The following is a 16203-nucleotide window of genomic DNA, read 5'->3' on the forward strand; positions in this document are numbered from 1 at the left end:
TTCACAGCGCTGTTTTCTCTCTTTTCTGAACGACGGTGTTTTCTGGCTCGGTGCTCTGACGTCTCTCGGTCGTCTCTCCGCCTCTGACCGTCGTGTCTGAATTTGATCGTTCTGGCAGGTTCGGTTGTGGTTTCTCGAGTTGTAATTCCTTCCTTTTTGTGGATTCCTTCAGTATTTTCTGTAATCACTGACCTTTATTTGTGTTTGCTTGGCCATTTCTTCACCTTTTCCATATTTTACAGCATACCTCTGTGTTTAGCCGTGGGTAGTTCTTGGAGCGTCTTGTTACTTGGTTGTGTGTATTTGATTGTGATTTCTTTGGGTGTCTGCGGATTCTTAGTATTTCCAGAGTGTTTTTGTGCTCCCTGTCTGCAGCACATTTGTGTGTATGTCTGCTGAACTCTGGTTGTGTTGCCTGTATCCGCGATTGGCAGATTTTTGTATTTTCTGCACGTTTCTGTTTGTTTTTTAGCGATTCTGGTTGGTTGTACCTTCTGTGTTTGTGCTCCTCTGTAATTGCTCTGTTCTTGGATTTTCTGCATGCTCCTGAATTTGATTGTGTTTCTATATTTGCAGCGGGGTTCTGTATTCCGTTGTGTTTTCTGTTGCTGTGGCACACGTCTTTATGTTATATTTCCTATCTTCCCTTTATTTGGTTGTCTTTGCTGTATTTCGCTGTTTGGCCGTGTTTTCTGCATTTGCAGCTTGTTTCTGTATTTGGCCATGCTTTTTATTTATGCAGCCTCTTTCGCTAAATCCTGTCAAACTGTTGAAGATGTTTTCTGAATTTGCCCGTGTGTGTGTGTGTGTGTGTGTGTGTGTGTGTGTGTGTGTGTGTGTCTCCTCTCAGGCCTCCTCCTCCTCTCCGCTCACTTGCCTTGCTCTTTATCCCTCTTCTCCCCGGGCGCCGTCGAGCCAGACCAAACTGTCCAGCGTCTCCACGCTCCACAGCCCCCCGCTGGCCATGTAGCCCCCCCACCTCCCCACCCCCCACCACCACCCACCTACCAGCCTCCCTCTCCGCAAGGCTTTCACCTCGAAACCTCACAGAGTCATATGGGTGAAGCCCACGCACACACACACACACACACACACACACACACAGTTTATTGGTGTTTTTTTTGGTCCTGTTCACAAAGTTGATCCTTTAACCTGCCTCACACCAGCTTCTAATCCTCTCCCCAAAACACACACACACACACACACACACACACCTGGATGAACCTGCAGCCCCGTCAACCTCTCTCTAATCTTCTGTCTCTTCCTCCCATGCTCTCTCTCTCTCTCTCTCTCTCTCTCTCTCGCCTCTAAACTCATCCTCCTTTTCTTCATCACATGCAGCCTGTCGCCACGTGCATTTAAAGCTTTTCTGTAAACCGTGCCGCGCTTTGCGTTTCCTCTGAAGCTCGTTTCTCCTCCTCCTCTCTCCCCGATGCTCACCTCATAAAACCCCCAACCTGCATGTTTGCTGTACTACACCCCGACAACTCATATTTCATATTGTCTTGTCTGTGTGCTGCCAGTGTTTACATCAAGCACACAGGAAAACCAGATTACTGCGGGAAATCAAGCAGGAAATTAGATAACACTTTACCACAACAACAGCAGGCCAGCCCGAGCCCCAGCTTACAGCCAGTTATTCACTAATCTGATTTCCTCCCTTCTCCTCTCCATGTCCAAAATCGCTGCTGACAAATACTGTTTGACACCGGGTGATGGAGGGAAGCACATTGTGGACCGTCCATGCTCCAAAACCCTTTTCTCCTGCTAAATAAGATTGAAATTCATCACCAAAGTGACGGGGTCTGATTTGAGGATCAGGCTTTTTTCATCCTAAGAATAAAACCATCAGGCACAGGAACGTTTAAATCAGATTTTTCATGCTTTAGTCACTGTTTTCGACAATTTTCTGGAAATGGAGACAGTTCAAAATATCAGGACATTGTACATTGTTTAGCATGTCAGTGATTCTGGTTAACAGATGAGCTTCCACGAGTGTGTCTGCATCATCAATCAATACTTTACTATTTTGGTCCCAGTCAAAGCTCTCCTGTAGCTCAGACACATCTGCGGTACCAATAGTGACTCTTTTAGGGTTTAACAGCTTTCGACAGACTCTATCATAGAAAAATCACACATCAGGGAGTCCGTCTAATCTGACTTTAAAATCTTGAATTCTGGAAATACCCTTTAATCACAGTGTGGAGCTGAAATTCTAACAATTGTTTTTTTTAACTTGAAGAAGTGTTTAGACCCCGGAGGAGTCACTGTTCTCTGTGACTGGCATCAGACAATACTGACTCTGACTGACAGCTTTTAACACGTTAAACTTTACAACACATTCTCTTCTGCCAGACGTTTATGAAATCAACGCTTGCATGTCTTTTCCAACATATACTGGATGAATGGAATTTTGTGCTCAGGCAGACTAAGAGTCTGTGAGATCTCACAGTAAACGGACATTCAACCATTCATTCAATCACAATTCAATAAATTATTTACTTTGCGTCATACAGGGGGGAGAGGTAAGCAGAGTTATTATGAAGAATGTGTGTGTGTGTGTGTGTGTGTGTGTGTGTGTGTGTGTGTGTGTGTGTGTGTGTGAGTGACATGGCAGGGTCAGGGGTCACTACCATATTTTATTTATCTCAGAGCGGAGCATCTGAACGAGGAGGGCAGCGTGAAGCGAAGCGAAGAGGAACAAGAGGAGAAACTGACACATGAAGGCGAGGGTGAAGCGAAAGAGTGAAAAGAGGAGCAAAGAGAAGGAATACAGAGCATCGCATAAGACAACAGGATGTAGGGAGAGTGAAAGAGCACTCAGTCATGAGGAAGCTGTAGGATCTGAACCACCGCAGTGGAGCCAGCGCTCGTCCCGCCGTCCGCTGAAGAGGTAGTTGACGGATGGAAAGTTAATCTTCAGCAGTGGGTTTGCAGCTGACGATGAAATGAAGGTGTCAGATTGTTGATTAATTAGCAGGAGCGGGACTTCCAGACGTCTCAGAGACGCTCTCACGTGAGAGAACTGCGGCTCTAGAAATATTGACTCGCTGCTCATTACTACACACTTTACTTTCATGGCACCTCGTCCAATAAAACCGTGCGGGGCTTTCTTTTCCCTGTACAGGACAGCGTGTGTGAGAGTGGATGCAGGTGTGTGAAAAAACACCAAAACATGTTAAAAAAAAAAATAAATGTTTTCATTAAGTTTTAGTAGATGTTCATGATTTAACATCTGAATGAAATTAAAGAGTTTTAATAGATTTGGAATTATTTTCATCAGTATTATATAAAATTATAATCAATGTTTTCTGGACGGCCACAGCAGAAGACGTCACGTGGCGGTCCAGGCCTTCAGATTGTGCAGTATTGATTGAACACACATATTGAGCGCATATTTCCATGTCTCACTTTGCTCTAATGAGGAAACGGAGCTGCAGCACAGCGTTCCTCCACTGTTTGAACAGAGTCAAACCTCGGCTCAGGAGCAATAAAAGCTCCCTTTACACGTGTGTAAAATGCCTCATAAAGACCTAAAGACCCAGAAAATGCTGGAAACAGTCATTGTCTTTCCTGGATCGCTCCTGTAAGATTCATATCAGAGGCGGGATATGGAGCTTTTGATTGAATTATTGAATTACAGCACAAAGAACAAGGTCTTAAAAGTCTCCTCTAGTCCATTAGTGTAATGGAGCAATAATATTTCTGACATGGTGTTTCTTTAAAGGGAAAAAGTAATACTGACTGGACACTTTCTTCCATTTCAAATCCTTTCATGTATAGAAGAATACCTGAAAGTTGGAAATAGTTTCCTTTAAATGTGAAAGGCCCAGAGCATTTCCATCCTCTTAGCTCCTCCTTCCCCGTTTCATCCTAATACCTCCACTTCCCTGCATAAATGTATCATTACAGTATCATTATGTCTACGGTATCCCCAGCCTCCATTTACACAGACTTAGGCACTGTGTTCTGGGGCTTACGTGGGCCCATTATGTTATTAAGTCATTATGAAGCGGGACACAGAGAAAATAATACCCGTAATGGGAGCTACATTGGCCACTACTTAAGTCTATACTCCCATCCTGCCGGCTTTTCTGCCCATTTGTCTGTCTGCCAGCAGATCCGTACGTGCACCGTGATGTGCCGCGCTGCAGCCCGCCGGGCCATCCGAGGTCCGCCGGCTGACTTCAGACTTTCTTTTAGTTTGTTGGTGTGTGTTTGTGTGTGTGTGTCATTGATGGAAAACTCACCCCAGAGTTAGGATACGCTGTCCAGCCCAGTTCGGCTGTGGCCACCCGAGTGTCCATCACGGTCTCTGCAGCAGGAAACAGAGGAGAGAGACGCAGGTGAGACTCATTCAGAAGGAGGCGCCGTTTCATCCCTCTTCCTGGAGGGACGTCTGAGTCCTCTCATGTTCCTCGGCTCTCAGCTGTGTGTGTGTGTGAGCGTGAAACTCCAGCAGGTACATCCTGCCTTTGTTTATGAGCCCATGTGTACGCCGCCATTTGTGGAAAAACGAGGGGGATTTTTTTTGCATTTGAGTGTGTTCCTGTGAGAAACTCGCGTTTGGCTCTGTTGTCTGTTGCCTCTGAAAATGCAGTGAGGTGGAGCAACTTTGAGCTCATTCCAAGCCATGATGCGCATTTAAGGGCTTGATAAAAGAGAGGATGTTTCTCTGAACATTTGCACATGTCTCTCTTTCAAGTTCACTGGCTGCAAACAACAAGCCGACAATAAACCGTTACGGAGGGAGGAAGATTTAGACTCATCCGCCTCTCTCTGGGGTCGTGTTACACAAGGTGAAATCTGGATTCACATCTCTGAAAGAGGACCGTTGTTTTGAGCCGTCTCGCCTCTTGTTAACCCTCAGCGGCACGGCACAGACAAACAGGTCTGGCAGCTCACACGCCAACTTTTATCAGGATATCTGCCGCCTTGGCACGGCGGAATGCAGAAACCTGATCTGTGGCTCCGTGAGGGAAGGGAGAAATATGGCCGTTATCTCAAAGCCTGCTGCCTCCCCCTCCCCCTCCCCCTCCTCCCCCTCATCCAGATTTATGGGGTGATTGACTGAGTGACATGTTGGCCTTAGCAGGGTAATGATGGATTCATAATTTAACCTGTAACAGACAGTTTATCCTCCGCCTCGTACCGTCCGTCTCACGGAGCGAGCGAGCGGCGGCGTACTTCTCTTGCGTATTGCCCTGGATGGTGTCTGCTGCGCCCAAACAGCTGAGGACAGACATGGCGGGCGGAGCAGAGCGCCGTGTGGGACCTGCAGGGGAAGTGCATCTGCTGCGTCTTCACGCTGGAGTCCTTCCACCTTCACAGCAAACAGTTGGCTGGCGCCGAGAACCCTCACTCTGATCAGATGCAGAGGCACAGCGCCGCCCTCTTCCAGGGCTTTAAGGAGAGGCAGCGGCGCCGAGCAGCAGCCTGCCTTTCTACCGCCTCCACCAGACTCCCGCGCACGCCCGCAGCTGTCGCTTACTCCTTCAGTCAACCAGCGGTGAATTCCAAATGATTTCAAATGACGGGACACTCCAAGCTCGTCATCCGCGGCTCGAGTGGCCTCCGTCGAAAAAAAAAAAAAAAAAGAAGGGTTAAAAAGGCGCGTGGCGGTGAGGACGAGTGACACGCCGCCGGGTCTTTCTTTCTCAATCTGCACTTAGAGGGAGAACCTGTCCTCAGACATGAAACCAATTAGCTCAGGTAATTCAGAATTCACACTGAGGCGCACGCACAGGAACACACATGCCGGAGCCAATTTCCCCGGTCGAGCTGCACTGACAGCCTCGTTCACACCCGGCTCCCATCACACCATTTCCATTTCTCCCAGATCAGCCCGGCCCGGTCTGGTTCCTCAGCCAGCTCCAGCCGCCCGCCCGCCCGCGCCGCCGCTCGCCGTCAGCTGGGGAGATGGGAGCATGAAGCATCCGCCGAGCCAGCCAGCAGCGAGCGGCCTGCCAAGCCCTTCTCCGGGGAAATCACACAAGCTTTAGTCAAATCACACTGGGCCGTTTTCCATTTCCTTTTCAACCAGAAAGAAGGGGGGGGGGGGCAAGACAAGGAGGGCGAGGAGACGAAAGGGGTCAAAGGCCACGGGGTGGGGTGGACGAGCCCTGCCATGCGACCGACTGTCTGCCATTAGCAGCATATCAAAGGAACAGATGAGCAAACGGGCCGTGCTAAGTGGTGATTAGCAGCGGGGTGGGGCTCACACAGCCGTCATGCCACGGCTCACACACCTGTCCACCACCACTGGGGATTTAAAACTGTCCCTTGTGTGTATGTGTGTGTGTGTGTGTGTGTGTGTGTGTGTGTGTGCTTTAAATGAGCTGTTATGGGGACCGTTCATCCATTAAATCATAAGTGGATTAGAAGAGTTTCATTTTAAAATGAGCTAGCCACATTAATTAGAAAAGCCGTCACTTTAGAATTACAAGAGCAGCTTTTAGTTTATTGCTGACATTAGAAGTTACCCCATGAGCCTCCAAAAAAAAACCCCAAGTTTTTCTTTTTTCAAACGAAGAGGGAGCAAAGTGGCTGCTGGTCCGAGTCGGTTCTGGATAAAGATAAAATCTACGACACAAACACTTGGAGAACAAGCATTTCTCCCTTTGATTAATACTTCTGCAGATCCGTGCAGACAATATTTTGCGAGCTAAAACCAAAACGCATCTGAAGGAGCCGGAAGACTCATTTAGCTTCATCTTCCCTCACTGTAAGCGGGCTCCCGTAGCTTAGCGCTGGCTCGCTCATTAGCTTACGCCATAAAGCCCCGGTGAAAACAATTAGTCTGCCCAACACATCTCGTTACTCTTGCTCACTTTTCGACTTCAGTAAGTCATCTGGAAGACGAGGAAAGACAAGAGCTCGCTGTAGTCCTTTGTGTTTGGAGGGTTGCCCAGAGTGTTTTCTTCTGCATTCATATTCTGCCACGTCAGCTCCACCTGCGAGCGCCCATAAATTAAACACGGCCAGGTTCACTAGCAGTTCATTCTAGGGGAAAATTATTAACGTTGAGAGCTTAATGTTGACTATGTAACCACGGCTCATAAATCTATTGGAAAACAATAGCTTGTAGGTGTCAGGGTCGTCGACTCCAGATGAACTCGCGGAGCTGCGGGGCTGGAGGATGTATTGTGACTACATCCCACAGCATTAGTTACTCTAAATCATACAGTGGATGTGAGCCGGCTCTTTGTAGAACGCTTTGTCAGCCAGCTGGTCGAAACCCCGTCGTCCCAAACCGAGACGAAACCGGGAGTCAGACAAGAAGCTCCACCACCCAACCCCAGCGAGCACAGCTCTTTCTTATTAGCAGAAAGTGATGGATCGATACCAAATGGTGGGCTGTTTCCACAGATAGAGAGGGGGCTGGAGGGGGGGGGGGGGGGCAGAAATGAAAGAGTGAGAGCGACTGCATTAAACATTGATGAGGCCCTGCGTTATAGATCGATAAGGCAGCTCTCTTCACACAATTACACGTCAGTAAGCAGTTGCATGATACATCGCATAGACATGCATGATTAAATATTACCAGCACGGCACGGAGAGGGAGATCAGTGCAGGAAGAAAAGCAGGAGCCAATTGCCCCGTCTCTCCTGCCTCTCTCGGCTTTTACATACGACTTTAATTCCACACTTTGTGAGTCAGAATGGCAGCGCGCCGCTGTAATTCCCTCCTTTGTGGCCGCGTCTCTATGATTGTGCGGCGTCTGGTCGATAGAACATGTGCTGAAGCGTCTCTCTGAAGCTTCCTGCCTCCTCAGTCGATACAGCAGACAATTCTCCTCGGGTTTCCATTCCTTTCCCCATCTTTTCCACCCATCTCTCCTTTAACTCACGTGCGCACACCGCGTTCGCCCGTGCACACGTCCGGCCGCTCGCCTGTGACGACCTGCTCAACAGCCCGACAGCAGAGCCCAGGTGCTCTGATGACGGTGTTCAAGAGGGCTGATCTTTTCTCTGGGACAGAATCAGACAGAGAGAGCGTACGGAACAACCAAGAGGAGGAATCAGCGGGACTGAAATGAGCGCTTAACAATGATGAAGGCCCATGGCGGCCTGCTGAGCCCGCCGTCTTCATCGATTCATTCAAAACAAAGCGACAAACAAACAAGCTGCTCCCAAACCAATCAGCCGTCCACTCGGGGGATTCGCCACTGAAGGAAGTCAAGTATCTTCTGAACAAACTGTGTCCAAGTTTTTCACCCACTCAGACGCCCCTCACTCACTGCATCCTGGGAAATCTCACTACACTGCATTGGAGGAGGCAGCGGTTCAGGCCCGGTCTGGTTGGGACCGTTCAGCCGATTTGAAAAACGGCAGCGCGTTTCTTGGCGGCGCGCTGCTTCATGCAAGACAGACTTTAAAAGAACAAACATCTGATTGAGTCACCATGTTGAACAGAAAAGACAATCCTTCCCAACACAGATGTGAGACTTTTCTAATCTGAGCCACGCTAAAGCTGTGTCAGTCACACTGAAGGGTTTCTGCTTTAAATAGAAGATACAGAACAGTCTACAGAAATACATCAAAAGAAGAATGCTACGTCTACGTCTCCCCGAGGACACAAATGACAATGTGCCTGATTTGGAAAGTGAACAGAAAATAATCTGCCATCCTCTGAGACATTAGTCGGGAGTGATGGGATATACAAGTCCTGCATGGCTGAGCCTCGCACAGGATTAAATGAACAGACTCACAAATTACACAAATGTTTTAAGTGTCCTCAGCTCGCAGTCGGCTGGCTGTCGGTCGCTCAATGAAAATGACATTTTCATCCGAAAAGAAGAGACAAAATAATAAGAGCAGTCAAAGTGAGACGAGCAGCAGATGTCTGGAGGAAGGTCTCACAAGATAAGAAAGTGAATCTCCACGCAGACCTGCAGGACCTGATGAGATTATCCTATCATCTCAGCAAGGTGACACTCCGCTGGCCTCCCACATCTGGCCTGCCGCGTCGCAGAACATTTTGCATTCAACCTTGCGGCACTTGGTGAGCAGCCACATTCTCTCTTCCCCGGCTATTACCGCTTTGTAATGGACTTGTTGTGGAAAGGAAGCAGAAAAATACAGCAGGCCCTCCCGAGGCGGGGTTGGCGAACAGAGACAGGTACACAGTCGTGTTCACCCGGAGGACACACTGACAACACAACCGCACAGACTCATGCATCTCATCATCTCAGAGTGGTCAGCCAGTCTTTCAGCTCCTACAAACAGCACATTCACACACACGCCCCCTTTATGAGTTCACACCTCTTCCTCCCTCTCCCCCTCTTCTTCCTCTCCTCATCCTCTCTCTCCTCTTCCTCCCTCTGCCTCTCCTCTTCCTCCCCTGGTCAGGGGAGAGAGGTTAGGCACATCATTTGCATTCATTAACATTACATTAGCAGACAGAGTGATCTTTAGAAACCAGGCTGCTGGAGAGCGTCATCTTTAATTCATCATAACCCACCCACCCTTCCACTTTACCTCCACCTTATCCCCCCTTTCCTTTCCCAGCATCCATCTCTTCCCCATTCCCCTCTATCCTCAATCCCAGTGCTTCTTTTTTCCTTCTACTCCAAACTGTGTTCCTTCTTCACTTCCCATTTACGGCTGTCTTTCATCTTCCTCACTCTTCCCCGTCTCTTTTCTTTCCCACTGCTATTCCTGCGTCTTATCCTCCTTTTCCCTTTTCCTCCGGCGGGTAATGACAGGCTGCAGGAGATCTGATTCCTCTTTCTGCTTGAGCTCTAAAGATATGAAGGGGAAGGGACACACCCAAAACTCATCAGCGTTTCTGACTCGATGGAATCCATCAGCTGGAGCACGGGCCTGGGGGAAGAGCGGGCTGAGGGTTTGAGGACTGCACACACTGCCGTGTATCAGAGAGCAGTCTGGGATTTCTATTAATGATGGAAGACGAGAAGCTTTGTCTGATTTTCACAGCCGTTTTCTTTTGGAGCTGGATGCACAGTCACATCCTTTCTTTGTGTATTTCCACATCAGTGCATCAAACTCAGGCTCAGGAAATTGTTATCAGCTAAAATTATGGTTTTCTAATGTCTCCTGTCTGGAATCCGCAAGAATGTCTCTTTAAAGGTGACAGATCGACTCTCTTCTCATTTCCAAAACATCACAGTGAAGCCAAAACTCCAGCAGAGAGTGTTTTTACCCTATGTGACAAGAATTTATTTGACATACATGAGAAAATCTGATTTTGGAAACCTCAGAGCAGATAAGTTTGGACGCATCCCACTGGAAGGGTGTGTGTGTGTGTGTGTGTGTGTGTGTGTGTGTGTGTCAGTATTACACAGAGTAGATACGAGACCTGGAAGCTCTCTGATCCTACATATATGTTAGGTTGACATTTTCTTTCGTTTTAGTTCTCATTCTAATTTCTAAAAATAAAGAAAATAAAAATTTGGAATTCAAATTGAATTTTGAATATAATATCATGAAAGTAAAAGTGACTTAAGGTAGAAATGTTTATTCAGGTCCCATTTCGACGACAATATTTCAATTGACAACCAACCATTTTGCATTTTCATTTCATAAAGTTTTGCATTTAGACAACAACGTTTAGAAAACAATGTCCGTTCACACAGAAAAAGCAAATGATGCTGTTAGCATGTTTGGCCACTTGTAAGTGTTGTTTTCCCAGAATAAAAACAGTAACTGTGTCTGGTCAGAGGGAACAGGAAACTTAGAGCTTGAAGCGGTCTTTCTCTGAGGTTCTGGTGAACCAGGACCTGCTTCTCCACATGAGGTCCAGATGACGGAGCAGTAAATGTACGTGTACATCGTTAAAGAAGCTCACGCTGCGCTCACTGCTCTGAAGGAATCGTTCTCACACATGGGCAGAGCTATCTGCTACAGCCGTAGCGTGCACGCCCAGCAGCGGCGTTCCACTGAACTTCAGTTTCCCCGTTTCCATGGAGACGGGGTGAGAGCGTTTTTCAGAAGCTCCACCTTGGGAGATGTTTTCAACAACCTCAGAATGCAGTGAAAGTTTTCTGTTTTCGCTGACGACGTGGTGGTGTACACGGCGCCTCGGGGGCTGCTTACAGTGAAACTGTGTTTTCAGTTTGTATACTCTCTGATGAGGACGGATCCGTTTTTGGCTCACGTCATGATCATTCCTGCTGTAAGCTGTCTTCCTGGCACATTCAAGACTCTGAAGAGCAGGATGATGTTTAAATGTTGGCTCCACCGTACAGTTTCTTCTGTTCCCAGGTCAACCAGCACCCTCATCTGACCAATGGCCACGGGCTTTTGGGCCCCACCCACCCTCCCTCCCTCCTCCCAGAGGAGAGGGAGTTTGGACATTTGAAGGGACTCACGGAGAAACTGCTTCTCCAGAATGAAGGGAGCCAATGAGATGCGTCCTGACAGAGCCAGGCTGTTCGCCGGCAGCTGGGAGGACTCCCCGAGGTCAGGCCAGAAACCACTGGAGAGATTCGATCACTCTGACCTGGAAGCGGATCCAGGTTCCACTGAAAGGCTCGCCATATGGCCACAAGCCTCGTCAGTCCAACTGGACTGAAGATGGAGGCTGGATGGCTCCTTCGCAGCACATAATGTTCATATTTTGGCACAACTACAGAAACCCTTCAATATTTCTTTTTCTTGTAAAAAAAAACAATAGTGAAGCAGTGATACTGAATGGCAGAAGAAAACCAGAACAGATGATGGGACGGGCTGCGAATCATGTCTTCAATATTTCACAATAAATCCAGAATAAGTCTTAAGGGAGTAAACTAACATTTCCCGGAAAAGTTCAATGATATCAGCTGGATGTGGAGATGATCAGCAGTGGGGACAGAAGGATGTGCTATTTCAAATCAGAGGGTTTTCGGTGTACACAAGTTGAACCACTTCCACACAGTCTGCAGGAGCTACTCTTGCTGTGATTGTGGTATTTTGTAGCTGCTCCAATCAGAAATTCAGTATTTCTATAGCCGTCGATGATGAAGATGATGCTTGTGCTATGGAGGAATGAAATGTTTCTCTGCACTCATAAACAAATATAATCACATTTGCTTTATGGTTATTTCAGGAACTCCTGAGCAAAATCAATCTTTAGAAATCTTATGACCAGTGGGGAGAAAACAAGAAAACAAGTTTCAGACGCATTGACATTAGCAGAGGAACATGCAGCAGTTGAACGTAACAGTAATGATTGAGGGATGGACGAGGGTCTGCTGTAGCGGCAGAGCAGAAGCAGTGACCACGCAATAATCCAGATGGAAGCAGCAGTAGCCTCCCACAATCATCACAATACTCATTACTGCCGATATTACCTCGGCCAGCCTGTCTGCTTTTAAGAAACCTGGCAATTTGCTGCAGTAAAATGAGGTAATTACAACTCTTATCGGGCTCCTCACCTCACAAAACAGCATTTAGAGAGAGGGAGACTACTCCCCGATGGCTGGCTGGCTGTGGAACAAGGCTTTGGCCGGCTTCCCCATCGCTCAGCCACACCCACGCGCTGTCATTTATATTATTTGCAACTTCTGCTTCTGCCCACTCCCCGGCGCGTCCAGAGAAACCATTAAACGGAGAAACGTGAGCCCTTTAATGACGCCACTGGAAGAATTCCTCGATCAATACCCAAAATTAAAAGTATGGAGAGGCTAACACAAACAATGAGAGAGTGAGGAATATCACTTTACAGCTTCACCAGCCCTGCCAGGAAATGCCTCCAACGCGGAGAGCAGGGAAATCACGCTCCGACGACCAAACTCTGTGTTTATGTTGGACGGCCAGCATGGAGAAAACGGCAATGGAATCTAACCTTTTCCCAAAAGGAGAAGGGTTTACAATGAAAGCCAATCCACTACAGCTTTGACATTTCTAAACTCCACATATAAAAGTTGGAAGTTAGCCCTGACTTGCTGTCCTATCATCACTGCCGCTGCCTGGAGACCAAACGAATGGGCTGATGGAGACGCACCGTGTCTGGCGTCCTCCGGGACTGTGTCAGCTTGACATTTTGCTGTTTATGGCTAATGGGCTATCCAGAACGGGTGACAGCAGTTACAGTTTAGTTTATATGTATAACGGCGCCGAGCGCTGGTCTGGTGGGATTTCGCTCCCGTGTGTGGCGATTAAAGATAATTCACCAGCAGACCTGATGGCACACATCAAATAAATGTCTAAAAGTACAATCTAATAGTTCTAAAAGTTAAAGTAAGTCTGCAACCATCACATCTGTAATATCAGTCTTATTTATTGTTTTGTCTCCATGTTGTTACAATCATTTCTCACAATAACACTACTTTCTTAAAACCGCCTCGCTCCGTATTGCTGATTTATCTGTGTTTATCTACCATGTGTCTCCCTCTCATCCATCAAAATCATCCCTCTTTCAGGTTTAATCACAAACTCTGCTCGAGTCTCGACTGAAGCCTTCACACGGCAGGAAAGATTATCATATGTATCAACGTCCTGTTTCTGTTGGAATCACCACATCAGGGTCAAAGTGGGCAGAGACACAGGATTGATTCAAATAAACGTGAAACAGAGGTGTGGAGTACACGTTGACCTGTTTCCATTTTACAACAACAACACAACCTTTGACCAGCAGGGGGGTGGAGATGGAAGTGACCGTCACACACTTGAACTGAGATAGCCATCCTGTAATATGTGAGAGAGAACGGAGGGCAGAAAGAAGGGAGACGGAGAGATAAAGAAAAGAAGAAGGTGGACGGGCGGAGGTTGATATTAAGACAGATACTGGATCAGATATGGAAGGAGTAATCGCAGAGACACTGATGGAAAGTGCACAGTGTGGCGGTACAGCGTGTTATCTTATCCAGGAGGGGATCTAACCTCGGCTGAACACTGGAGTCACATCATTTCTTAGAAACCACCCCATCTTAGTGCAGCTGCCTGAATATTCAAAGTCGCTCTGCTCTTTTGTGGCATTTGCAATATTTATGCAAAGTGAAGCAAAGAAACCACACTGTCTGGATTCAACACGGGGAAAAAGACACTGGAACACAGAAAGGAGACGCATTCGGGGATGAAAGAAGTTCACATATTCAGACCTTCAGATGGCAGAGAAAGGCCTAATATCTGAATGCTAAAAACACAGACGACGGCCCTCTCAATGATACAATTCACAAATCTGGATGGAGGGATACATTCTGGCCTTTAATCCACAGAGGAATAGGTTAAAACCCCTTCACGTCTGCCACGGCTGCTTTCCGCTTGAGAAAACAGCAATGTTCTCCTGAAACGCAGTAAATAAGAAGGCGTTGGAGGGGCCGAGGCTCGCTATATCCAGCCTCATTAGATGTTGTTGTTAACCATGTTTGGACGCACCACAAAACTGACTGGTGCCTCCTGAGCGACTCCAGCAAAACAGACACCAGAGCAGGAGGGGGGAGTCCGCCGGAGCGCCAGCCTCAAGCTCCTGTCCCCTCTCATCTGTGGCGGCAGTAAAAGAACGACCTTCAGCCACCTTGAACCCGCTGGAGCTGAATTTCAATAAAAGTCAAATTATCGGCGGCGCCCATGGGGCCGGGGAGGAGCACTAAACCTGAACCGACGGCACGAAGAAGACAATTTAACAGTCATCCGGAGGTGTGAGTGAGTCAATCATACCATCCACTTCCACTCCTCGCCAGAGGGGCTCTCGGTGGTCGCACCGTCCCGGCGGGAGAGGGCGCCACGGGGACGGAGCGCTGATTGTTTTCCATCAGAGTAAAGAGGGTGTGTTCGCCGGCGCTCACGTGCGCGAACGCACATATGCCAACATGCAATTGGGAAAGTGTTATTCAATTTGGCGTGTGTTCTCCCTCGACCGATGTAGTGAGATCCAGGTAATTGATGCCTCGGTGTGGTATTCCCTCGCCGTGCGCGCTCCACCGCCGGGACAATGCTGACTAAGTCGGTGTGAATGAGAGAAAACCTGTTCTCGCTCCCTTAACTGCCAGCGAGACGTTCTTTGGGGATCTCGTTAGTGCGGCTCTACCACGCCGATAACACACACACACACACACACACACACACACACACACACGAGGAGCGGACACGTCTTCAGAGGCCGAACAATTAGGGACGGTGACCGTGGACTTTCACTCCTCCTCATGTTTTTACTCACCATCCATCACCATGAAAACGCCAGCGGCCTCTGCAATGCCCCAAGCAAACACAATGCTTTCCATTAAAAGCGACCACTAAATCCACCTTCTCGCAGCATATTCTCCCTTGCCTGGGGAGGCCTATATATTTTTGGAGATGGGCTGTGTTTTCCCCCCGGGGCTTTGCTGGAGTCTGCATTGAGCAGAGGGGGAATAAGAGATAGAAAAGAGTCCTGAGGCTAAAAGAAAAACTTTCAGCAGAGGTTCTTGACCTTATAGCATGGCTCTGACAGAGGCGCGGGAGACTGTCCAATAAGAATCTATAACAAGAGAGAAGGAGGGGAAGAGGTAGGGGAAGAGAAATAATTCCTTCCTTTGGGGAGCATGAGTGAGAGAGACCTTTTTGAGTAGTGTTGTCTGGAGATCTCTCATACTGCAGTAAAAACTGGTGCATGCCCTCTCTGCTTTTCTTCAGGGTTGGGAATGACCATAAAAAGAGGAAGCTGCTTATTCTTTCAGCTCCCTGGAGGACTTTGCGCTTGATGTTCCTCCATTTGATGCAGCTGTTTTTATGTCCGCCATCAACCTGGCCGTTCGTCTCTTTCGTTTTCCCATTTCAATCAGTTATTAGTTCTTCTTATCGCCCCGCCGCTCTGAATGCCCTGGCTGTGGAAAACACCGAGCTGCTGTGGGAGAGCAAATGTCATTTCATACACATTCAGTCTGTTTGCCACAGAAAGTCTGTGGCTGAGTCTGTGCATGCACACACACACACGCACACACACACACACTGGGCCTGTCCGCGTGCCGTCTGGCGTACAGTACGCCTGCCGCTTCAGCTTTGGCCCACATTTCAGCACCCAAATGTCAGCGTAGTGAGAGCAAACATCAGCCGTCCCTCTGGCTTTATCGGCTCTCCCTGCACCGCCGATCATCTTCCACACTCCCGCCATAAACACCACTGGCATCGCTTCTTTTAATAACTCTGACATTTTCTGTATTCCAGGCCTTGTGTTGATCGCTGCTGCGGCGGAGACAATATGGGCGGATCACAGAGTGATCCCGGGGATGCAGCGGGACAGCCTGTGGATCGGGTCCCAGTTAAAGCTCCGCCTGCCAGAGGA

General features: G+C 48.1%; 1 protein-coding gene across 3 annotated transcripts in view; it reads right to left on the reverse strand.

Annotated features, from left to right (window-relative positions):
* The window catches only part of ephb1 (EPH receptor B1), a 148044-nt gene that overhangs the window by 99311 nt on the left and 32530 nt on the right, over positions 1-16203 (reverse strand). For all 3 annotated transcript variants that reach the window (XM_030115515.1, XM_030115513.1, XM_030115514.1), the window contains exon 2: positions 4251-4315. In XM_030115515.1, the coding sequence (XP_029971375.1) occupies positions 4251-4315 (65 nt within the window). The remainder of the gene's footprint in view (positions 1-4250; positions 4316-16203) is intronic.

Source organism: Salarias fasciatus, chromosome 18 (genome assembly GCF_902148845.1).
Source record: "Salarias fasciatus chromosome 18, fSalaFa1.1, whole genome shotgun sequence".
NCBI classification, from domain to species: Eukaryota; Metazoa; Chordata; class Actinopteri; order Blenniiformes; family Blenniidae; genus Salarias; species Salarias fasciatus.